At 41.9% G+C, this 25,275-nt stretch overlaps 1 protein-coding gene and 1 long non-coding RNA gene across 11 annotated transcripts in view; one reads left to right on the top strand and one right to left on the bottom strand.

Moving 5' to 3' along the window:
• Positions 1 to 3,483: 3,483 nt before the first annotated feature.
• Positions 3,484 to 15,060, bottom strand: LOC131505161 (uncharacterized). Its single transcript, XR_009258294.1, has 4 exons — positions 13,152 to 15,060; positions 12,189 to 12,278; positions 5,650 to 6,167; positions 3,484 to 5,003 (listed from the first exon to the last, which is right to left on the bottom strand). It is a non-coding gene; the product is annotated as an uncharacterized LOC131505161 (long non-coding RNA).
• A 103-nt stretch (positions 15,061 to 15,163) lies between these two features.
• The window catches only part of LOC131505159 (mediator of RNA polymerase II transcription subunit 18), a 135,659-nt gene continuing 125,547 nt past the window's right edge, over positions 15,164 to 25,275 (top strand). For 3 of the 10 annotated variants that reach the window (XM_058718399.1, XM_058718400.1, XM_058718395.1), the window contains exons 1-2: positions 15,164 to 15,332; positions 15,916 to 16,058. In XM_058718399.1, coding sequence (XP_058574382.1) covers positions 15,986 to 16,058 — 73 coding nt within the window. In that variant the 5' untranslated portion in view covers positions 15,164 to 15,332; positions 15,916 to 15,985. The other 7 variants (XM_058718404.1, XM_058718402.1, XM_058718401.1 and 4 more) reach the window with 5 other exon arrangements.

Genomic DNA, 25,275 nt, shown 5'->3' with positions numbered 1-25,275 from the left:
AGGGATGAAGAGCTGATACATTTTACAACATGAATCAACCTTGAAGACATTATACTAAGTGAAATAAGTCAGTCACAGAAGACCACGTATTGTGTGATTCCATTTACACAAAACATCCAGAACAGACAAATCTCTGGGGACAGAAAATAGATTCGTTGTTGCTCAGAGTTGAGGGTGGCAAATATGTTGGGGGAAATGGAGAGCGAAGGCTAACGGTTACTAAATTTCTTCCTGACGTGAAAAAATGTTCTAAATTGATTGTGGTGATGATTACACAAATCTGTGGGCGTCTCTCAAGTCGTTGAGTTGTATGTTTTACATGGGTGAATTGTATGCTATGTGAAATATATCTCAATAAAGCTTCTTATTGAGCTATCTTAAAAAGAGAGAGAGCTACTTACAGGAATAGGTATCCTTTATTCCACTGCAATCTAAGGGAGCTGGATGTTACATCTGCATGCGGTACTTGGAACTGTGGCAACCATCTTTCAAGTATGGAAGAGAGCGGAATGCCAACAAACTGAGAGTGGAAAAACAGAGCTAGAAAGAAATTTGGTCCTTGATGAAATCTTTGAGGTACTGAAATACACAATTCTAGAGCCATTCTACCTCAGGACTTAATGATACCATTAGTCCTCTTAATTTCTCTCTCTTTTTCAAAAAATATATTTCTCTTTTGGGGGGAGAGCACAAGTGGGAGAGGAGCAGAGAGAGGAGGACAGAGGATCTGAAGTGGACTCTGTGCTGACACGCTTGAGAACAGCGAGCCGGATGTGGGGATCGAACTCAGGAACCACAAGATCATGACCTGAGCCGAAGTTGGACGCTCAACCACCTGAGCCACCCCGGTGCCCTCTTCTTAATTTCGCTTAAATCTGAGAGCTTTTTGTTTTTTAAATAGCTTATTGAGATGAAATTCACATAACATAAAATCAACCACTCTAAATGCCATAGTTCGGGGGCATTTAGTACATTCACAATGTTGTGCAAACATTCCTCTAATTCCAAAATATTTCCTAGTCACTTCAGGGTAAAACCCCTTCCTCTTTAAGTAGTTTCTCCCGTCTCCTCTTGCCCTAGCCCCTTGGAACCATCATTCTGCATTCTGAGTGTTTCATATAAATGGAATCATACAATATATGGCCTTTTTAATGTTTATTTACTATTGAGAGACAGAGAGACACAGAGCGTGAGCAGGAGAGGGGTAGAGAGATGGGGAGACACAGAATCTGAAGTAGGCTCCAGGCTCTGAGCTGTCAGCACAGAGCCTGACACGAAGCTCGAACTCACGAACTGTGAGATCATGACCTGAGCCGAAGTCAGTCGCCTAAGCAACTGAGCCAACCATGTGCCCCATTGTGTGTGGCTTCTTTCACTTAGCATAACGTGTTTTGAGGTTCATCTATGTTGTAGCATGTATCAGTATTTCATGCATTTTTATGACTGAATAAAATGTTATTGGGGCGCCTGGGTGGCTCAGTCAGTTGAGTGTCCGACTTCAGCTCAGGTCATGATCTCACACTCCGTGGGTTCGAGCCCCGCATCAGGCTCTGTGCTGTCAGTTCAGAGCCTGGAGCCTGCTTCTGATTCTGTGTCTCCCTCTCTCTCTGCCCCTCCCCTGCTCATGCTCTGTCTCTCTCTGTCTCAAAAATAAATTAATAAAAACATTTAAAAAATGTTATTATATGTATATACCACAATTTGTTTGTTCAGTCATCCATTGATGAGCATTTGAACTGTTTGTACCTGTTGGCTATTGTGACTAGTGCTGCTATGGACAGGTGTGCACGTGTACTTGTTTAAGTGCTTGTTTTCAATTATTTTGGGTATATAGCTAGCAGTGGAATTTCAGGGGCATAGGGTATTTCTATGTTTAACTTTTTGGGGAACCACCAAATTGTTTTCCTCAGAGGGTAAACCATATTGTAGTCCCACTGGCAACGTATGAGGGTTTCCAACTTCTCTACATCCTCACCAACACTTATTTTCCTTTTTTTTTTTAATGCTTACTAATTTATTTTAAGAAAGAGAGAGCATGAGCCTGAGTGGGAGAGGGATAGAGAGAGAGGGAGAGAGAAAGAGGGAGAGAGAGAGAATCCCAAGCAGGCTCCATGCTGTCAGTATAGAACCCAATGTGGGGTTTGATCCCACGACACTTGAAGGGGTACCTCCTTGTGGTTGTTTTTTTTATTTCACTTGCAGCTAAAGATATTGAAATTGATGCAAGTGTTAATGGTGGTAGAATTAACGGTTATGTCAAGTATTTTCTTCATTTTGATTACCTATATTTTCTAAATTTTCTGTAATCATACTAATATTTATGAAGTCCTTACAATGTACCAGGCACTGAACGTAGACATTTATATGCATAATATCATTTGTTTCTCATAACAAATCTATAAGTCAAGTAAAAGCTGAGTCAGACAGGAAACATAATCTATCCTAGGACATGGAGCTAATAAAAAATGGTGGAGGCATAATTTGAACACAGGGCCCAGGATTTTTAAAAAAAAATTTTTTTACATTTATTTATTTTTGATAGAGAGAGACAGAGCACAAGTGGGGGAGGGGCAGAGAGAGAAGGAGACACAGAATCCAAAGCAGGCTCCAGGCTCTGAGCTGTCAGCACACAGCCCAACGTGGGGCTCGAACTCACAAACTGTGACATCATGACCTCAGCTGAAGTCGGAAGCTTAACCGACTGAGCCACCCAGGCGCCCCAACTCAGTTTTCTTATCTTAAAACGGAGCTATAGAATATCTACATTATTGGGTTGAGGGGTTAATGCACGTAAAATGCTTTAAAATAGTGCCTGACAGGGAGCCTGGGCGGCTCAGTCAGTTGAGCGTCTGACTCTTGGTTTCAGCTTAAGTCATGATCTCATAGTTCGTGGGATCAAGCCCACATCAGGCTCTATGCTGAGCATGGAGACTGTTTGAAGTTCTCTCTCTCTCTCCATCTACCCCTCTCCCCTCTCGAAAACAAAATAATAATAATAATAATAAAATAAAATAGTGCCTGACATATAGCAAATGCTAAGTTTAGTTGTTATTACATTGTTATTATTCCAGAATTAAATAAGAAGGCCCTTAAACAACAGCAGTGTCTGGTAAGTATTCACTAAATGTTAGCTCTTAGTGTTATTTTTAACAACTTTATTGAGATACAGCTTACATACATAAATAACGTTACATAATTTGGTATAGTCACAGAGTTGTGCGATCATCACCATGATCAATTTTAGAACATTTTCATCACCCCCACAAGAAACCCTATACCTCTTAGCCATCACCCCCCAATCCTGACGTCCCCCAACGCTAGGCAACCACTGATACATTTTCTGTCCCTCTAGATTTGTGTATTTTGTTCATTTTATATAAATGGAACCGCACAATAAGAAGTCCTTTTGTGACTGGCTTCTTTCATGTAGCATAATGTAGCATTATTTATTTTTATTTTATTTATTTATTTATTTATTTATTTATTTATTTATTTATTTATTTTCTTGAGTTTATTTATTTATTTTGAGAGAGAGAGGCAGAGAGAAAATCCCAAGTAGGCTCTGTGTTATCAGTGCAGAGCCTGACATAGGGTTCAAACTCACAAACCCGTGAGATCATGACCTGAGCTGAAACCAAGCATCCTCTAGCTTAACCCACCGAGCCACCAGGCGCCCCTCTTCTCCTTCCTTCTTATAAAGATTCCTGTGCTGGGGCACCTGGGTGTTTCAGTCCGTTAAGCATCTGACTTTGGCTCAGGTCATGATCTCGTGGTTTGTGAGTTTCAGCCCAGCATCAGGCTCTGTGCTGACAGCTTAGAGCCTGGAGCCTGCTTCGGATTCTGTGTCTCTGTCTCTCTCTCTGCCCCTCCCCCGCTCATTCGCGCTTCTTCAAGATTCCTGTGCTTACATTTAGGGCACACCCAGATAATCTTAACATCCTTAATTTAATCACTTCTACGAAGTCGCTTTTGCCATATAAGGTAACATTGACCAGTTCCAGATTAGGATCTGAATATTTTGGGGAACCAATTTTCAGTCTACCAGACTCCTTGATTCTAATATTAGGAAATAAATCCAGTAACCAATGGAATAGCAATGAAAAAACCTGGCTTGGAGTATATCTGGTTGCTTTCTTACCACTTCTGCCTGAGTGCCTCTTCAATATAAATCCTTTCAGTTCAGAAGGGAAAATTTTGGTTTGGAGTAGAGGAAGAGGAAGACCTTGGCACAGGATCCTAATAACAATTTATGGAGAATTTCCTAAGTTTCAAGAAATTTACATCTTTTATTTCTAAAAGATAATTTTGAAAAAATGGGCATTTTATAGAATAAGGAAATTGAAATCCACCAAGAGTAAACCACCTGTCCAAGCTCACAAGGACAATAAACAGCACAGCTAGGATGTGAACTCAGGTCTGCCTAACGGGGACACCAAAAGCCCAGGACCTGGCTATCAATTTCAAACTGCCTCTTGAGAAATAGGAGCTCCTCAGCCCCTAATACATTTCCTTCTTCCTGACATTGACCCTGGTTGGTTATTAGGTCAGAATAACAACAAGAAGATGTTGTATACAACTCAGGCACCCCAGTTCAATCATCTGTGACGCCTCAGGGGCTAGAGTTCACAGTCTGTGCTTGGCACCCCCTGTCAGGGCTTTGACAGGCAATGTGTTTGTTAGACAGGATGTCCTTTCGAGGCTCAACCAAACAGCCCTAGCCCGTCTGAGCTGACCAGCAGAACAGGCCCCCAGGCTGAGTCACCGCCCAGATGTTTCACAACCTGTTTGTGCATTGAAGCAGCAGGAACAAGGAAGGTCACTCTGGGTGCCTAGTGTCTTCTTTAGCTCCTGGACAGAAAGGTGGCTCCCAGTACCATGTATAAGGAGATCTTGGCTCACCCTATGCCCGACCAATATTCAGCCAGAGGTTTCTTCGATTCTTCTAGGCTCTCTCTTTGACCAGAGAGAACCAAGGGAAGTTTCAACAAGCCTCAGTTCCTCATCTGCAAAATGGGAAATGTATGCATTTTTTTTAAAGATTTCATTTTTTATGTAATCTCTACACCCAATGTGAAGCTTAAACTCGAGAGTTGCACACTCCTCCAACTGAGCCAGCCAGGAGCCCCGAAAATGTATAAATATTTAAATTATTGTACATTCAACATGCACCATATAATTTAATATTTACAGCAAACCAGTGAAGTAGATGCTATTATTTCATTTCACAAATGCAGATGCTGAACATTAGAGATGTTCTATCACAGAGCTAGCTAGTGAAAGGTCAAGAACTGACCAAAAAAAAAAAAAAAAAAAAAAAACTGACCACAAGTCTGTACAACTAAAGAGCTTGGGTTCAGAAGGAAAGAGCAAGAGGAAAGTCTAGCCAGTTTTTGGGCTTCCCATTCTATGCTGAGTCATTTAGGCAAGTCCCTTCTGCTCCTTGGACCTTGATTTCCCCATGTGCTCTATCAGGTTGGGGGGAGGGAGCTGAACTGGGCCTGAAAGCTCACTTTTAAGTCTATGGGCCTAAGGTTTCACGTGAGAAGTACTTTCCCTAAGTCACCCCTTTGGTATGGTCTCCATTTCCTGCACAGCCCATTTTTGCCTCTTTTGGGGGAAGAATAGACAACAGTGATGAATTCTTCTAACCTGGAGATCTCTCAGAAAGTCTCAGCTCTTGCTTACAGTTTTTTCATGACTTCCATTGAGCCATGTCCATATCCGTAGAACTGGGACGGCCACTATACCAACAACCCAGTCACCGCACATACCACCCTGCGAGATGTGTCATGTACATTTCCTTTTATCTTCATAATGGCTGGAGGAGACGATGTCACTGCTTGAGGTCACCCAGCTTACAAAGGTGGAGTTGGCATCCCAGCCTAGGTGACGTGGGTCTGCTTCTTTGTCCTTTGCCACACTGCCCTTCTTCCTATCTCTTACTACTGATGGTGGGAGAATGGACTGAAACGAATTAAAAGCACTTGGTGAACTGGGGATTGCTGTGCTCATGTGCACCATTAAGGGCTACCATTAGTTCTCTTTTTCTCACTGTAGTAGGAGCTGGGATCTGAGGCCTCAACCATTCTTGCATCTGCAGATAGCTCGAAGGTGGGACCTTCTATGGGTTTTTGGTGCATAGTTGCCAATGGAGATAATTCCATTCACTATAAACAAACAAATGGCAGCAATTAACAAGCAGGAAAGACAACGATATTGAGAATTAGCTCCCTGGTTGACTGGTCCTTATGAAGGACCCTGTGCCCACTTCCTCCTTTGTTTATTGGCAGCTTTTCTCTGCCATGATGATTGTTGTCATTGCCACATTCTCACTCTTGCACCCAAGGAAATGGGAAGAAAGAACCCTAAGAGCAAGCAGAAAAGCCAGTCAAACACAATTCTTTATCACTTCTTTCTACTAAAATGTAGGCTCTGTCAGGGGAGGGATTGAGGCTGTCCTGTTTGTTCTTTTTTTTTTTTTTTGGAGCAAAAAAAAAAAGGTGATTTTATTAAAGCACGGGGTCAGGACCCATGGGTAGAAAGCACTGCCTGTTCTGCTTATTCTTATATTCCAAGAGCCCAGAACAATGCTTGGCCTACAACAGGCACACAATTAAGTGTTGACTGAACGATATGTCACAGTGTGCTTGCTATGTCCACACAGGGACATACCAACTTTCCTTAAAATTTTCTTTACATTAGTTCTCTTTTTAATGCTTATGCCCTGCCCCCTCAGCCAGGCTACTCAAAGGCAGTGTCTGAAAACACCTATTACATGCTAAGCACCAGTACCATATATCTCTACGGGTATATATCATCTATATTCTATCTATCATCTATCTTCATAGAAATCTTTTCAAGTAGGTAATCTCCTTGTTTTACAGGTTAAGAAAGACTCAGAGTGCTCCCCTGCTAGAACCTCCAAACAAGCTCTCAAGAAAGACTCAGAGAGAGGTGCCTGGCTAGCTCAGTTGGTACAGCATATGACTCTTGATCTCAGGGTTGTGAGCTCAAGTCTCATGTTGGGTGTGGAGCCTACTTAAGAAAGAAAGAAAGAAAGAAAGAAAGAAAGAAAGAAAGAAAGAAAGAAAGAAAGAAAGAAAGAAAGAAAAAGAGAAAGAAAAAGAAAGAAAGAAAGAAAGAAAGAGAGAGAGAGAGAGAGAAAGAAAGAAAGAAAGAAAGAAAGAAAGAAAGAAAGAAAGAAAGAAAGAAAGAAAACAGATTCAGAGAAATCAAGTACCAGCTCAAGGCCACACACCAGTACATAGCTGGGTCCAGATGTGACCTGCATTTGCTTGTTTGTTAATCCATGTTTAACAGAGTACTAATCCCACAATGATATTGGGAATAGTTAAAATTTTAATTGATACTTGTCACCTGCCAAGTGTATCAGTCAATCCTTATAACAACCTTAGAGGAAATTACTAGTATTCTCTCCACTGGAGAGATGAGGGCATGAGGTTTGCAGAGGCAAAGTAACTCGCCCAAGTTTACATGGCTTAGACAGCGATAAACTTTAAATGAAAAAAAAAAAATTTAGGGGCACCTGGGTGGCTCAGTCGCTTAAGTGTCCGACTTCTGCTCAGGTCATGATCTCGTGGTTCGTGAGTTTGAGCCCCATGTCAGGCTCTGTGCTGACAGCTCGGAGCCTGGAGCCCGCTTCTGATTCTGTGTCTCCCTCTCTCTCTCTGCCCCTCCCCCGCACATGCTCTGTCTTTCAAAAATAAATAAATAAACATTAAGAAAAAATTTTTAAGTAAATTCTACCTCCAACGTGGATCTCGAACTCACAACTCTAAGATCAAGAGTCATATGTTCTACCAACTGAGCTAGCCAGGCACCCTGACAGTGAGAGAATTTTAACCCAAACAGCCTGACTCCAGGGCCCATCTTAAACCCTAAGCAAGAGTGTGTTAACCCACACCTTTCTGCTTCTCCACGGAATCTCCTTGGGCTCCTTTCTACCCTCTGGGCTGGACCCAGAGTCTCCTCCAGGAAATGTTTGAGTTGATAATGCAGATAATAGCATATGACTCTCTGACCCAAGGAAGGGGTTGATGATGATGAAATCTTAGGGGACCAAAAGCAAACCCTCTTCCTTCTAAAGACAGCACATGGCAGACTCACAATGCTTCCAGCTCTGAGACTGGAAGACCACCACCTGCTCCAGAAGGCTGGTATGAGGAGTGAATGAGGGATCCAGACTCACAAAAAGTGCTTCCAACAGAGCCTGGTATGGTACCCAGTAAGCAAGCACTAGAAGGGAGCTGTCAAAGGGCCTCCATCTAGGGAATTCGAGACCCAGTGGGTTAATTATCCTCAGGCAGAAACCACACTGACTTCCCCAGACAGACCTGAGAGGGGAGAAACCCAAACAGACAGTTACAGTTCAGCTAAAATAGGGCTAATCTTTAATCTTTTATGGATACATGTAACACATTAACTATTATAGCCTATCCCCTCGAGGCACCTCAACACCTGGTCAACCAGAGGCGGGGGTTAGGTTGGCTGGGCTAAGTGGAAAGGAGCAGGTAAATAGGCCAATTACCCTTCTGCAACAGACTTTCTTAGGTCCTTGCCTTGAGATTAAGAGGCTGAAATGGCTGATGCTGCCTGTCATACAAGGGGCGGGGTAGGGAGATGAACTCTTGAGTCAGCAGCCAGTGAATATTACCGGGCACAAAATAACCTGGGATGTTTTACCGGACTCTCAGCAAACCAAACTCCTTAAGAGCAAGAATTGTACCATTTATTATTTGTCATTGGGTGTTTGCTGTTGGTAGTTACTATTAATAATGATGCCGTTGTTTCCATAATATGAAAAAAAAATCCAAAGGTAAAGAATTACTAACGCTAGATGTCTCTGAATTTTGAAGTCGTAAGGGTTCAACTACCATATTTTTTCAACTTGAAGATGTACTTTGTGTCCATGTTTATCAGGCTTTGTCTTATAATAGTACTTGTAGATGGAGCTGTTTCTCAATTGCCTGAAATTCTGTTATTATGTAAAAGCTGTGACTTAGAGTGAATAGTGTCTAAGAATCAAGGTGATAGAATAGATCAATCTCCCACTCCAGGCAAGAATTCCTCCTACCATAATCTCTGCCTCAATACTTCTACTGAAAGGGAGTTTACTTCTCATCCAGACAGTCATTTTCACTCCTAGACACCAGCACTGGGGTCCCTATATGTGTTCTTCATATAAAGCTGAAATCTGTCTCCCTATAATTTCCACCCAGCATTTCTAATGCTGTCCTTTGGAACTACACAAAAGAAGTCAAATTTTTCTTAGAATCAGAGAATCTTAGGATAGTAAGCAAAATCTCTGGAGGCAGACAGATCTGAGTTTTAATACTGACTCTACCAGTTATTAGCAAGCAACTTAACTTCTCCCTCATCTGTCAAGTGGGTTAAAGTGCTGTGAGATTGAAATGAGATTAATATGTATAAAGTCTCTGATACCTGATGCTCAATAAATGTCAGATACTTCCTTCCTCTTCTCCACCCTCTCATTGCTGATTTCATCATAATTTCATATACTTGAAGACAGATGTTATATTCCACCCTTCTCAAGTCTTTTCCAAATTAAACACTCCCCAGTTTCTAAACCATTCGCCTAATAGTAACTCTGATTCATTACATACCTACAACACACAGTATGTGTCATGCACTGCCAAAGGCCTAACAAGTTAAATAACTTGCCTGAGGCCACATAAGCAGTGTCTGGGATTCAAGCCTAGATCTGTCTGGCTCTAAAGCTACATCTTCAAATCTAGATCCTATAGTAATGCTGTACAATTGCAATAAAATGCTAGCCACATATGTAATTCAAAGTAATCTAGTAGTTATATTTTAAAAAGTAATAAAAAAGGGAAAAATTAAACTTAATGATATATTGTATTAAATTCCAAATACCCCAAATGTCAGTTCAACATGTGATCAATTTAAAGAGTATTATGCAGGATTCCTGGGGGGTTCAGTCGGTTAAGCATCTGACTCTTGGTTTCGGCTCAGGTCGTGATCTCACGGTTCATGAGTTCAAGCCCCACATCGGGCTCCACTCTGACAGCGTACAGCCTGCTTGGGATTCTCTCTCTCCCTTTGTCTCTCTCTCTGCCCCTCCCTTGCTTGCTCTCTCTCTCAAAATAAATAAACTTAAAAAAAATTTAGAGTATGACACTTCACATTCTTTTTATCATAGTAAGTCTTCATAACCCCATGTATATCTTACGGCCATAGGAGATCTCAATTTGAACTAGCCAGATTTCAAGTGGTTAGTAACCACACGTGGTTTGTGGCTGCCACACTGGATAGCACATACTAGAGCAAAATTGCAGTGTCCCTGGCCTGGAATCTAAGGACTTAGGTTTCCCACCCCCAAATCCAGTGCTGGCTAAATATAGGAGACCAAGAAAATCATTTAATAATCCTTCTGCTAACCTCTGTTTTCTACTAATCATTCTGTCAACACAAACAATATTTATCAAGTGCCTGCACCATGCCAGGCATTATTCCAGGAGCTGGGGATACTGCAGTGAACAAAACAAAGGCCCTGCTTTCACGGAGCTTGCTTATGACTTTATTTATTTTTTTTTTTTTTAATTTTTTTTTTTTCAACGTTTTTTATTTATTTTTGGGACAGAGAGAGACAGAGCATGAACGGGGGAGCGGCAGAGAGAGAGGGAGACACAGAATCGGAAACAGGCTCCAGGCTCCGAGCCATCAGCCCAGAGCCTGACGCGGGGCTCGAACTCACGGACCGCGAGATCGTGATCTGGCTGAAGTCGGACGCTTAACCGACTGCGCCACCCAGGCGCCCCTTGCTTATGACTTTAATGGGGTGGGGTGGATAAACAATTCAGTAAGTAAGCAGTATGTTGCCTAGTCAAACGTGCTATGAAGAAAAATAGAGCAGGAAATGAGGGAGGCACACTTCCTATAATTGCAAAAGACTTAAGATGAGAGTTATCTTTAACATGTTCAAGTAAGAGCAATGAGAAGAACGTGGCTAGAGCTGGGTTGGGGGGAGCAGGCACAGATGGGGATGGTGGGAATATGGTCAAAAAGGTAACATGTGATGGGGGCAGGTCATGTAGGCATAAGGAGGGCTTTGGATTTTGCTCTGAATGGAGGGATAACATGACTGATGAGGATGCTGGGGTTAATTAGGTTGAAAAGCAATGGTTATACCTTTTCCATAGGACTACACATATAGGAATCAGCCAATAAATGTCAGGTCATTCCTGGGGAAATATTAGTTTGTAACACTAAGAGTGAGGGTCTAGCATTGCATATAATGGTGGTGTAGATCTATCTTAATTCCCATCAGGCCACTCTTGAGAGCTGATGAAGAAACTGTGTATAGGTACATGTGTCTGGAAATTCATACTGATGGTCTGCTGTCCCAATGAAGACTGCTTAAAAACTGGTCCTAACTAACTCTTTGAGCCCAGTCTGGTGACTGGCTGGGAAGCATTAATGTATAAACTTTTCTCCTCCTTTGCTGGCACGAACTGTAGTAACTGGGGAAAGTCACTGTGGAGAAAGAGCCCAGGAATTCAGAAGGAAGCATGATAAAGAGACAAGCTTGGTGTCAGAAAGAACTGAACTTGTGAATGAGTTCTGCCATTTGCTGGCATTTGGCTTTGGGTAAGTCACCTTACCTCTCTAAACCTCTTTTTCCTCTTCTGTAACATCGAGATGGTAATATGTACATTTTAGCAGTATTTGGCATATCTCCACACATATAGTGACAAATTATTGGTGTAGAGCAACAGTTCAATAATCGGTAGTAATTGTGATGTTTTCAACAAAATTTTTGAACACGTACACACACAAAGCACATTATTATGAACTGAATGTTGTGTCTCCCCCCAAATTCGTGCGTTGAACCCTTACCCTCCAACGTAACAGTACTAGGAGGTGGGGCCTTTGGGAGGTGATTACGATTAGATGAGGTCATGATGGAAATGCCCCCCGTGAATAGAATTGGTGGTCTTATAAAAAGTCCTCTTATAAAAGTCCTGAGAAGTTTGCTTCACTCTGCTCTTCACCATGTGAGGATACAGGAAGTCAGCAACAGCGGCCCAGAAGTGGGATCTCACAGAACCCAACCCTGCTGGTACCCTAATGTCATACTTCTAGACTCCAGAACTGTGAAGAATAAATTTCTATTGTTTATAACTCACCCATTCGATGGCATTTTGGTATAGCAGCTCCAGCTAAGACACACATTATGTGAAGAAAATAATGATTCTTCCCTTCAGGATGTTCACAATCTGTACCAGGGAGATGAAACATGCACAAAATATATTCAATAAGACAGAATGGGCTTGCACAAATGAGATACAAGATATAAAACCAATAACAGTTACAACCATTTATTGATTGCTTACAATAAGCCAGCCACTGCGCTAAGTGTTTCATAAACATCTCATTTTATTTTTGCAAATTCCACCTTAAAAAGTACTATTTTTATCTCTGTTTCACAAGAAAGGCCCAGAGAGGGGAAGTGAGTTGCCCAAGGTAGCACAGCTGGGTAGTGGCAGAGGACAGAAGTGAGGCCCATTCTAGGCTCCAGGCCTCACATCCTCATCAGAAAAATCCATCCCTGTAACTCCTAGGCTTTGTCCAAGTTTTACCATTTTGTTCACAGATTTCCTGTCCATCTTTTTCTTTTTTAATTTAACCCTACTTTGAAACGGCAGCTAAAATTTGGATAAATACTATGGTGCCTCAAGGGACCCATAATTCACTGGACTTTCCAAAGTTGGTGTCTGTATATGAAAAAAAGAGGGCCAGCAATTTTACAACCTCCTCCAGTCATTAGAGTGCTGAGAGCTTGTCATTCTGCCCAACATTGTGAATCACCAGGCAGATCAGGAGGCACATCCTAAGCCCTGGGGTATATGCAGCCTTAATAACCATCAGAGTCCTGTGCAAGGTCCAGTTTCTTAGCCATCTTGTCTTCCTGTTCTACACTCTTTCAGGGTGATCTCAATTATTCTCATACCTTCAGCTACCATCTATGACGCTCTGACTCTGAAATGACTACCTCCAGCCCAGCTCTCTCTCTTCTAACTCTGGCTGGGCACTACCACTTGTGTGTTTCATAAACACCTCATGCTCAATGTATCTACATATGAACTCACCTTTCCTGCCTCACCCACACTGCTTTGTGTTTCCTAGCTCAGAAAAAAAGCACTACCGTGGCCACCCAAGGTAGAAATCTAGGCACCTGTGACTCCTTCTATCTTTAGCTCTGGTTAGTCATCAAATCATTCTGTATTTTTAAAATCTCTTTTTTCTTGCAATTATTTCTCAGTTGGAGTTGCGTCAAAGCTCCTCACTGGTCTTCTTTCTCCAAGCTCTCCTTTCTCAAGCTTTTCTCCACATTGCAACCAGGGTGATCTTTTTATTTTGTATTATTTATTTTGGGAGAGTGAGTGGAAGGAGCAGACAAAGGGAGAGAGAGAGAATTCCAAGCAGGCTCCTCAGTGCAGAGACTGATGCACGCTCGAACTCAAGAACTGTGAGATCATGACCTGAGCCAAAGTCCGACACTTAACCAAATGAGCCACTCAGGGGTCCCCCAGGTGATCTTTTTAAAGCTCACAAATGTTCTTTAGACTGGCATGCAAATTTTTCCAGGATTGGGGCCTTACTCCTTCCCTGGACTCGTTTATTTTGGCCCCTAACCTCAGATTCTATATCCTAATTCTACTTAACTCTGTGTCCTTTTGTACATGCTGTTCCCCTCACCTGAAACTCCCTTTCCTCCCTTCTTTATCTAACACCTATTGATCCTTCAGGTTACTCTGGGCTTTGATGACCTTTTCCAGGAATCCTTCATTGATGCCCCCACGATGGATCAAGTGTCCTGCTTGCTTCCAAAGCAGCTGAGCTGTTGATGCCTCATTTTTCTATTGAATCAAATCACATGGTACAGGCTCCTTAGTTTGACCCTCTGATTCCCACAACTTGCCTATAAACTCTTTTGAGGGTACAGATGGAGTCTACAGCTAACAGAAAGTCTGGAACAGTCTAGCCTTTCAAGAAATGTTCAATTAAAAAAAATGAATGGGAGGTGGTGTAGGTAACAGCGGGGGAACTAGACCTAGAAGTGCAAGTAAAGTAATTAAGAGAGAGGGCTCTGAAGTCAACCATCTTACGTTTGTATCGCAGTCTCTCCACTCCTTTGTATGCTAACAACTCGTTGCCTGGGTTTCCCCATCAGTGAAATTACAGTAATGATTGTACGTGGCTCATAGGGCTGCTGTGAGGGTCAAATATTAAATTTTGATACTCTGTTTAGTATTTTTTGCATTAAATTTGTAAAATATTGCATTAAAATATTATTTATCTTAGCCACGGAGTGTCTTTCTTTCTTTTGTGGCACCAACATTTTTATTTGCCCACTTTCCTGCTCTCTTTCAACATTATAAACATTAATGAAATATTACAAACCAAATTAATCTTTTTGATCCAAGGTTTTGTTAGGAACCATTATGTTACAAAGAGGTGGCAAATCTATGCCTACTTTTATGATTCTCTGGCCCCTCTCAACCTCTGGCTGTCATTTCTCTTGTCCTTTTTCGGCTGTCCTTAACAGCCACTGAAATTCCGGTGTCCCTTTGATTCTTTCATTACAGGAGAGTGCCTCATCCACTTCACTCCTAGTCCTCACTTTGTCCGCACCTTATACACTCAACACAAATCAACGTTCAACAAACATTCGTTGAATTTACTTATCTCCCTATATTCTCAACTTGAAGTAAAATATATACAGTAAAGTGAACAAATATTAAGTGTTTTGCTAAGCTCCCCAATTGTTCAGAACATTATACTTCGCAGTAAAGGGTGTCTTTTCACCCTCTCTCCTCTGCTTTCTGCAGCTCCCTTCCCCAGGCTCTCTTTTGCCCGTCAAGAGATTTCCTAAGGCAAAACTTTCCAGGTCGTCGAACTTGAAAAAATATTTTCCTACAGGGTGGCCTATGACATCAACGACACCGGTAAATCCCAGAGGAACGCTCCAAAAGAAGCCGCCATCTCCCATACAGCAGCAAGGCATCTTGCGCATGCGCTTCTGCTTGCGAGCCAGAAAAGAGGAGCTTTTTATCCCTTCTCGGCACCCTTACGTCGGTGTGGAGACTTACGTGACGACCGCCTCTTGCCGGAAATGGAAAGACGAAGAAGAGGTGTTGCAACACCCAGAGGGCTTTAACTTTAGGGCTGGGGGCTAATTGTCGTTTAAAGGCTCCGACGTGCTGGGGTGAATATATTACCCATTTTGCGAGTAGAGACTACAGCGCGCTCGGAGGTGTGTTTCTAGTGTAAGTGGGCACGTGTCTTTGATGCTGACTTAAGGGACCTAAACCATCCTCTTAAAAACACTTTCCGCCTCGCTGGCTTTGAAAGGCGTTTTCAGGGAGGCGGAACGCCTAGATTTTAGTCTGATCCAAGCTCTGCCACCGACTTCCAGTGTCCTTGGGCCCCTCTCCCAAAGACACAATATTTTCATCTATAAATTAAAGACTAGACAAAGTCTCTTAAGTCACTTTTCGGGTCTGAATGTTATCGCATGCCCGAGTCACAAAGTCTTGGAGGTGAAATACAGTTGGCCCCATTTTATAGGTAAGACATTGAGTTCCAGGGTGAGAATATTGATGACTTCTTCAAGATTGCACAGAAAACTTTTAGAGATTTCAGACTTTGAGACTAGAAGATTATGCTGTAACTCCATGACCAAGTCTCCTTTGTATATTTCTGTATCATCAGTTCCTGAAACGGGCCTATACCAGCTACTCAAAAAGTTTGAATGGGTAAATGAATCTTTTGATGTCAAGGCCAATGACTCGAGCAGATTCTGTTGTCTCTCCATCCTTCTGATGTATTAACAATGTAACTCTTCTTCAGGTGTTTCTTGTGCTTTACTTGACTGGGGACTCCGAAATCAGTTCTGTTGTTTTCAACTTAATCGGAGACCATGGAGGCACCTCCAGTCACCATGATGCCTGTCACTGGAGGCACCATTAATATGATGGAGTACCTGCTGCAAGGTAAGTGAACAAGGCAACTTGGATGGCCTGTTTTCCTCTTTCTGTTCGGCATCTGTGGAGGTGAGAGGCTGTTAAAGGCAGCCTGCATAATTTCTGGCACCCAGTAGACAACAACTTTTTAAGGTTTAAATGTTGGGGCGCCTGGGTGGCTCAGTCGGTTAAGCGTCCGACTTCAGCTCAGGTCACGATCTCGCGGTGCGTGAGTTCGAGCCCCGCGTGGGGCGCTGGGCTGACGGCCCGGAGCCTGGAGGCTGCTTCCGATTCTGTGTCTCCCTCTCTCTCTGCCCCTCCCCCATTCATGCTTTGTCTCTCTCTGTCTCAAAAATAAATAAACGTTAAAAAAATTATTTTTTTAAAAAAATAAATAAAGTTTAAATGTTAATTATGGTCACAAACACATAACATTAAATTAAGTGTACAGTTCAGTAATGTTAAGTGTATTCGCATTGTTGTATAGCTGATCTCTAGAATTTTTTTATCTTGCGGAACTTAAACTCCGTACCAATTAAACACTAATTGATCCTTTCCCCTCCCCTCAGCCCTTGGTAACCACCTTTCTACTTTGTTTCTGATTTTGACTACTTTAGATACATCATATGAGTGGAAGCATACAGTGTCTTTTTGACTGGCTTATTTTACTTGGCATTAATGTCCTTAAGGTTTATCCCTATTGTAGCGTGTGACAGGATTCCCCCTTTTTAAGGCCGAATAACATTTTATTGTGTGTAAATACGTTTTCTTTACCCATTCATCTGTCATTTGCGTTGCTTTCACCTCTTGGTTATCGCAAATAATGCTACAGCAAACATGGGTGTGCAAATATCTCTTCAAGATCCTGCTTTGAATTCTCAATATATGCACAGAAGTGGGATTATTGGATCCTATGGTGATTCCCTGATACTATTATTAACTCCATCTTATAGATCAGGAAATAGGTAAAGCAGTTTTCCCAGATGAGAAAACTCCAGACAGGGTAGTGATTTTCAGGAGGTCATATAATGTTTAGTGGAAGAGTTTAGTCTTTAATTCAGATTATTCTTGTAATAACTTAGTATGAACAACATAAGGTTGTTCTCATTCCTCAGGCTACCTCTCATTCAGTCCTTCCCAACTCAGTCAGTGCCACTGTCATTCACCAGTTGCAAGAACAAAACATTTAGGAGTCAGTCTCTGTTTTTCACTTTACTCCCATAGCTAGTCCATCTCTAAGTCTTACTCATTTTACTTCCAAAGTATATTTAAATTTTTTTAATGTTTATTTATTTATTTTGAGAGAGAGCAAGAGAGCACAAGCAGGGGAGGGGCAGAGACAGAGGGAGAGAGAGAGTCCCAAGCAGACTCCCGCACTGTCAGTTCAAAGCCTGATGCAGGGCTTCAACCCACAAACTGTGAGATCATGACCTGAGCCAAGATCAAGAGTCAGACGTTTAACTGACTGAGCCACCCAGACGCCCCCCAAAATATATTTTAAATATGTATTTTCTGTGCCTGTAGTACCACATCCTGGTTTATCATCGCTCTTCTGACCTACTTTCATAACCTTTTACTCACTACATTCCTTCCACTTTTGATTATCTGTCTCTTTCCAAATAACAGTCCATCTTTTTAAAAAATTGTCTTATGGGGCACGTGGGTGTCTTATTCGGTTAAACATCTGATTCTTGATCTCAGCCTGGGTCTTTTTTTTTTTTTTTTTTTAGATTAAAAAAATGTTTATTTTTGAGAGAGAGTGAGTGGGGGAGGGGCATAGAGAGAGGGAGAGAGAGAGAAGAGAGAGAATCTCAAGCAGACTCCGCACACTGCCACATTTTGCCATATTTGCCTCCTTTTTTTTTTTTTTTTGCTATTTTTTTTCCTTTTTTAAGATTTTATTTTTAATCTCTACACCCAACATGGGGCTCAAACTTAACACTGAGATCAAGAGTCGCATGCTTTACTGAATATGCCAGCTAGGCACCCCTTTTTTGCTATTCTTAAAGAAAATCTCTGACGTTATAACATTTTACCCGTAAACTCTTCAGTTTGCATCTCTAAAAAACAAGGATATTTTTCTTTAAAAAAAAAAAATGTGTATTTATTTTTGAGAGAGGGAGTACACATGCAAGTGGGAGAGGAGCAGAGAGAGGGAGACAGGGTCCAAAGCAGATTCCACACTGACAGCAGAGAGCCAGATGCAGGGCTCAAACTCACAAACCGTGAGATCATAACCTGAGCCAAAGTCGGACGCTTAACCAACTGAGCCACCCCAGATGCCCCAAAGGATACTTTTCTTCATAGCCCTAATGCCATTATTATTATCTTAAGAAAATTAATAATATATTTCAATATCATCTAACATCTAGTCCATATTCAAAAGTTTCCCCCCAGTTGTCCCCAAAATGTGTTTTGGAACCAGGATGCAATCAAGTTTCATGCATTAGATTTGATAATTGTGTCTCTTAAGTCTCTTTTAATTTGGATCAGTCTCCCCTCATTCACACTTTTTTTCTTCATGACCGTGTCTTGTTGAAGAGTCCATACCAGTTTTCCTGGAATGATTCTTTTATAGTATAAATCGGTCATGTCTTTCCCTTTTGTTGAAAATAAAGTGTGGAGCTCATAGCTGCCCTGGTGACCTTGGGGTAAAATACCACCCTCACCAGAGACTGTGTGTAAGGCCTACACACTGTGGCCCGGGCCACATCCCCCTTTCACTGGTGTCTTCCTTCTCACTCACTGCACTTCAGGCACACTGATACCTTTTCATTTTCTTGAATTCCCCAGCTCCTTTCCTGCCTCTGTGCCATAGAGCTTAATGATCTCTCTGCCTCAGTAGTTTTCTCCAGCTCTTCAAATAACCATCTCATTTTCATCCTCAGGTCTCAGCTCTGTTATATCCCCTTAGGGAGACCTTCTCTGACTCCCACCCCTCAGGTCTTTTCTCCACCCCCACCAATTGCTCTCTATCCCACCCCCCTTTTATTTCCTTGTATTTCTCTTCACATGCTTATTTATTTTTTGTTTCCCCCACTAAATTCTAATCTCCATGAGGACATAGACCTCTACTTCCTAGCATAGTGCCTGGAATTCAAGTATAGGTTGAGGGGGCACCTGGGTGGCTCAGTCAGTTGAGCGTCTGACTTCTGCTCAGGTCATGATCTCCAGTTCAAGAGTTCGAGCCCCACATCGGGCCCACTGCTGTCAGCTTGTGGCCCACTTCGGATCCTCTCTCCCTCCCTCTCTGCCTCTCCCCCACTCTCTCTCTCTCAAAAATAAATAAACATTATTAAAAAAAAAAAAAAGAAGAAGTATAGGTTGAATGAACTTAAACACTTAAAAAGCTCTAATGTTTGAGGAATGAACAAACACGTCTGATACTGTCCCGAATGTAGGGTACAATGTATTGAATGTAGAACCTGTTCCCTGCTCCCATGATCTTCTATCCTGTATTTAATCTGTTATTGCTTTTCCTACAACACTGTCCATTGCCAAAAATTCATTCCTTTGAGTCCCATTATCAATGTTTACCACGGTAACAGTATATACTCTTACTTTAACAGATTTATTCAATAAACATTTGAATATGTTCCTAGCAGCGGAGGAAGAAAGATGAATAAAGTATCAATGCACAGGGGAGTCTGGGTGGCTGTCAGTTACGTGTCCAATTTCGGCTCAGGTCAAGATCTCATGGTTCATGGGTTCGAGCCCTGTGACGGGCTCTGTGCTGACAGCTGGGAGCCTGGAGCCTGCTTCTGATTCTGTGTCTCCCTCACTCTCTGCCCCTCCCCTGCTCATGCTCTGTTTCTTTCTGTCTCTCAAAAATAAAAAATGTAAAAAAAAAAAAAAAAAATTAAAAATTAAAAAAAAGTATCAAGGGGCGCCTGGGTGGCTCGGTCGGTTAAGCGTCCGACTTCGGCTCAGGTCATGATCTCACGGTCCGTGGGTTCGAGCCCCGCGTTGGGCTCTGTGCTGACAGCTCAGAGCCTGGAGCCTGCTTTGGACCCTGTGTCTCCCTCTCTCTGTGACCCTCCCCCGTTCATGCTCTGTCTCTCTCTGTCTCAAAAATAAATAAACGTTAAAAAAAAAATTTTTTTTTTAAAAGTATCAATACACAATTGATATATTGAAAGATGACAAAAGAATCGAAGTAATAATGCTAAAGGAAACTAAAGCAGGGAGGTGGAAAGTGATCGGAGGGAGACCTGCAGTCTTCATTTAGGGTGATTAGAAAAGATGTCTCTGATAAAGTGATACTTGAGCAAAGACTGAAAGAAAGTGATGGGATGAGGCATGCAAATACTGGTGAGAAAAATGTTCTACGTGTAGGGAATAAGGGAAGGGGCTCTGAAGAGCAATACTTTATCAAATACTTGGCATTTTCAGGGAGTAGCAGGAAGATCACTGTGGCTGGAGAGAGTGATGTAGGGGGATAGTGAAGGAAATAATGCTGGACTGGTAGAGACCACAATGTATAGGGCCTTGTAGATGATAGTAAAGACTTTGGGATTTATTTTGAATGACACAGGAAGCCATTGGAGGGTTCTGAGCAGAAGAGTGTCATTATCTGCCTTCTATCCTAAAAAGAACATTTAGCTGTTGTGTGGAGAAGAAGCAGGCAAGGGTAGAAGTCGCCATTGGAAAAAACAGGCAAGATATGAAGGAAACTTGGACCAGATGGAAATGAATGAGGGAGTGAGAAGTGGTTGGATTCTGCATGTATTTTAAACATATGGATTGGATGTAGGTGTGGGGGAAAGTAAGGACTCCAGATGATTCTGTGGTTTGGAGCCTGGGCAACTGGAGGCAGAGAGTTTCCATTGATTATGATGGAGAAGACTGCAGAAGGAATAGGATTCTGGAGGAAATCCCACAGCTGGATACTGAACATATGAAGGTGAAGATGTCTGTTAGGTATCAAAGTGGAGAAGGTGAGTAGACAGTTGGATATATGAGTCTGGGGTTCATGAGATATAAACATGGGAGTCCTCAGGCCATAGATGATATTTAAAGCCATAACATTAAATTAGGTCACCTAGGGAGGAAGAGATTGTTGATAAAGAGGACCAGGATTGAGTCCTAGGATCCTCTAGTAATTAGGGAAGATGAGAAAGACCCAGCAAAGTAGACTTAAAAGGAATGGTCAGTGAATTAGGTGAAGAACTAAGAGTTGTGTCCCAGAGGCCAAGAGAAGATAGATTTTAAAGTGGGTATAATCTAATAATCTTACCAAAATGCTGTTAGGAGGATGAATAAGAGAACAAAGATTAGTGTATTTCTATGGAGCATTTGGTTCTCTTACTTCGATATAGTGTGTAAAAAAGAAATGTTATAATCTATAGGTGGAAAACTTGTGTTTGCTGGAAATAGAAGATAATTTTTTTAAATAAATGGCAACAAAAGAGTGTTGTTATTATTCTAGATAGATGCTCTTGCTGTTAAAGACTCTGAGCCCAAAGCCTGCTGGAGATTAGCATTTAGAGAAGGCCTAAGGACTTTCTAGTACCAGATAAGACAATGCAAAACACTGAAAGGGAATTAACTTTATCATAATGTTGTCCAATACTTTGGCAGTATAATCCCTCAAAAATCTCATATATTGGACCAGTACTTTACAGAACACTGCAGTAAACTGTTTTGGTTTTTCATTGAAGCTTTTTCAATCTTTTACTAATCCCAGTACCCTAAATTAAAGATGGGACTCAACAATGCTCTTTCCTTCTTCAGGAAGTGTTTTAGATCACAGTTTGGAAAGCCTCATCCACCGCCTTCGTGGTTTGTGCGACAACATGGAACCCGAGACTTTCCTTGACCATGAGATGGTATTCCTCCTTAAGGGCCAGCAGGCCAGTCCGTTTGTTCTAAGGGCCCGGCGTTCTATGGATAGGGGAGGGGCACCCTGGCATCTGCGCTACCTGGGACAGCCAGAAATGGGAGACAAGAACCGCCATGCCCTGGTGCGAAATTGTGTGGACATTGCAACATCTGAGAACCTCACTGACTTCTTAATGGAAATGGGCTTCCGCATGGACCATGAGTTTGTCGCCAAGGGTCACTTATTTCGTAAGGGTATCATGAAGATTATGGTGTACAAGATCTTCCGCATCCTGGTGCCAGGAAACACAGACAGCACTGAGGCCTTGTCACTTTCTTATCTCGTGGAACTAAGTGTTGTTGCACCAGCTGGGCAGGACATGGTCTCTGATGACATGAGGAACTTTGCTGAGCAGCTGAAACCTCTGGTTCACCTAGAGAAAATAGACCCCAAAAGGCTCATGTGACTAAGACAGTCTGTCTGCCACTGGGGCCTGCTCTCACCTGTTACAAAAAAGAAAATGTAGTAAATTCCCCTTTCCACCACTGCCAGCCAGGCATTCTTCCCTCAGAAAGGAGGACAGTGAGAACTTAGTTGGTTCTTTGCACAGTTTTCCTCATGTGGCAAACTTGTGACAGGCTTTCCAGATTAAAGGCTCAGGATAACCTGAAGAATCTATCCAATTCCTCTGTATAAAGATGGAAAACCAGAATAAATTAGCTTTTAGAAAGAAAAATCTTTTGAATTTCTTTTTGCTATTTGTGTATCAGATTTGTAAAGTAGAGGCTGTGAGCTTGTATTAGTTGGTAATAAAGCCTATGAAGAAAAACATCTGTGATTTTGATTCTTTGTTACCCTGCTAATTTGGGGTAGATTAACTACCAGTTGGAACAAAAAAAAAAAAAAAAAGGCAGTTTTTAGTTTTATTATTTTTTTATTTTTATTTTTTTAATGTTCTTTTTTAAGTTTATTTATTTTGAGAGAGAGCAAGTGTGAGAGGAGGAGGGACAGGGAGAGGGAGAGAGAGAATCAGAAGCAAGCTCCACATACCATCAGCATGGAACCCAGTGTGAGACTTGATCTTGTGAACTGTGAGATCGTGACCTAAACTGAAATCAAGAGTCCACCAGTTAACCAACTGAGCCTCTCAGGCGCCCGGCAGTTTTTAGTTTTAAGTTTGATAGAGGTGAGGGGTGCCTGGAGGTGCCAGTTGGCTAAGCGTCTGACTCTCCGTTTCAGCTCAGGTCATGATCTCACGGTTTTGTGAGTTCAAGCCTTGCATCAGGCTCTGTGCTGGTGGTGCACAGAGGCTTGGGGTTTTCTCTCTTCTCCCTCTCTCTCTGCCCCTCCCCTGCCCACACTATCTCTGTCTCTCTCTAAATAAATAAACAGGGGCACCTGGGTGGCTCAGTCAGTTAAGTGTCCAACTTTGGCTTCAGGTCATGATCTCACAGTTCATGAGTTTGAGCCCTGTGTGAGGCTTTGTGCTGACAGCTCAGAGCCTGGAGCCTGCTTTGAATTCTGTGTCTCCTTCTCTCTCTGCCCCTCCCCTGCTCATGTTCTGTCTCTCTCTGTCTCTCAAAATAAATAGGTAAACAAACAAATAAACTTAAAAAAATGTTGGGGCGCCTGGGTGGCGCAGTCGGTTAAGCGTCCGACTTCAGCCAGGTCACGATCTCACGGTCTGTGAGTTCGAGCCCCGCGTCAGGCTCTGGGCTGATGGCTCAGAGCCTGGAGCCTGCTTCCGATTCTGTGTCTCCCTCTCTCTCTGCCCCTCCCCCGTTCATGCTCTGTCTCTCTCTGTCCCAAAAATAAATAAACGTTGAAAAAAAAAAAAAATGTTAAAATTTTTTGATAGAGGTGGTAGTTTTTACCTTTAACCAAAGTGGCACATTTATCGAAAAAATTTTAAATACAAACAAAAATAAGAAAATAACCTATAATCCTATTATTCAAAGAGATAACCTATTTCTATTCTGGTATATATCCTTCTAGTCTTCTATAAATTTATATATATGAGATATATTTTGTAATGCTTATTTTGAGAGAGAGAGAAAAAAAAGCATGAGTGGGGGAGGGGCAGACAGGGAGGGAGAGAGAGAATCCCAAGCAAGGTCCAGGCTCAGCACGGAGCCTGAAATAGGGCTTGATCTCATAACCTGAACCAAAGCCAAGAGTTGGATGCTTAACTGACTGAACGACCCTGGCACCCCAAGGTATATTTATTTTATAAAATTACTCTGGGGCACCTGGGTGGCTCAGTCAATGAAACGTCCGACTTCAGCTCAGGTCATGATCTCACAGTTCATGAGTTCAGTTCCCACATCGGGCTTACTGCTGTCATCACAGAGCCCACTTCAGATCCTCTGTCTCCCTCTCTATGCCCTTCATGTGCACTCTCTATGTGTACTCTCTCAAAAATAAACATTAAAAAATATATATATACTGGTTTATACCCTCCTTTTTCTGTTTATCATTAACATCTTTCCAGGACATTAGACTATAGTGTCCTTCTGTAAAAACAAAAAACTTCATTTAAACAGGGAAACCGAGGTAGAGATTAGTCAACTTTCTATTAATTAGCTGGTGTGTAAATATTGATATTTATAATTGCTATCTGTATCCCTTATGGATTTTCCATAACTTAATTGATTCCCATACTTTGGGATTTTTAGTTTGATCCCAATTTTTGGCTTTTATAAATAATCCTGTAATGCTAGTGTTTTTCATCGTTGACATCATCATTGACATCTCTGACTAGCTTTAGGATAAATCCTAGGGAACTGTTGAGTCAAAGGGTATGCACTATTTTAAGACTTCTGCCATGCATTGCCAAATGCCTTCCAGAAATGTCCCAGTTTTCACTCCCACCAGCGGTAGATGAGGTTCCCAAAAATGTTGCCAAAACTGGGTGTGACTGTGAAAACTTGTTTTCCCCATTTGATGATAAATGGTAACTAGTTTTAGTTTTCTTTTTAAAATAGTCATCGGAAGGGGCGCCTGGGTGGCGCAGTCAGTTAAGCGTCCGACTTCAGCCAGGTCACGATCTCGCAGTCTGTGAGTTCGAGCCCCGCGTCAGGCTCCGGGCTGATGGCTCGGAGCCTGGAGCCTGTTTCCGATTCTGTGTCTCCCTCTCTCTCTGCCCCTCCCCCGTTCATGCTCTGTCTCTCTCTGTCCCAAAAATAAATAAAAAAACGTTGAAAAAAAATAAAATAGTCATCGGTCAGATTAAAATTTTTTATGTTTACTGGACATTTTTTTCTTACGTGACTTGCCTTTTCATTGATTGTTCATCTTATCTAGTCATTTATAAAGAGCTTTTATAAAAATTTTCCCCATTTATCATTTGTATTTAATTTTTTCTTTTTTTAAGTAACAGTTCTTAGTGGGATAAATGTGTTGCTCATTTTAATACTTGTAGAGTTG

This window comes from Neofelis nebulosa, chromosome 2 (assembly GCF_028018385.1).
Source record: "Neofelis nebulosa isolate mNeoNeb1 chromosome 2, mNeoNeb1.pri, whole genome shotgun sequence".
In the NCBI taxonomy this organism is placed as follows: Eukaryota; Metazoa; Chordata; class Mammalia; order Carnivora; family Felidae; genus Neofelis; species Neofelis nebulosa.
Note: the sequence above shows the minus strand (reverse complement) of the source record. Positions and strands in the feature narration are given on the sequence as shown.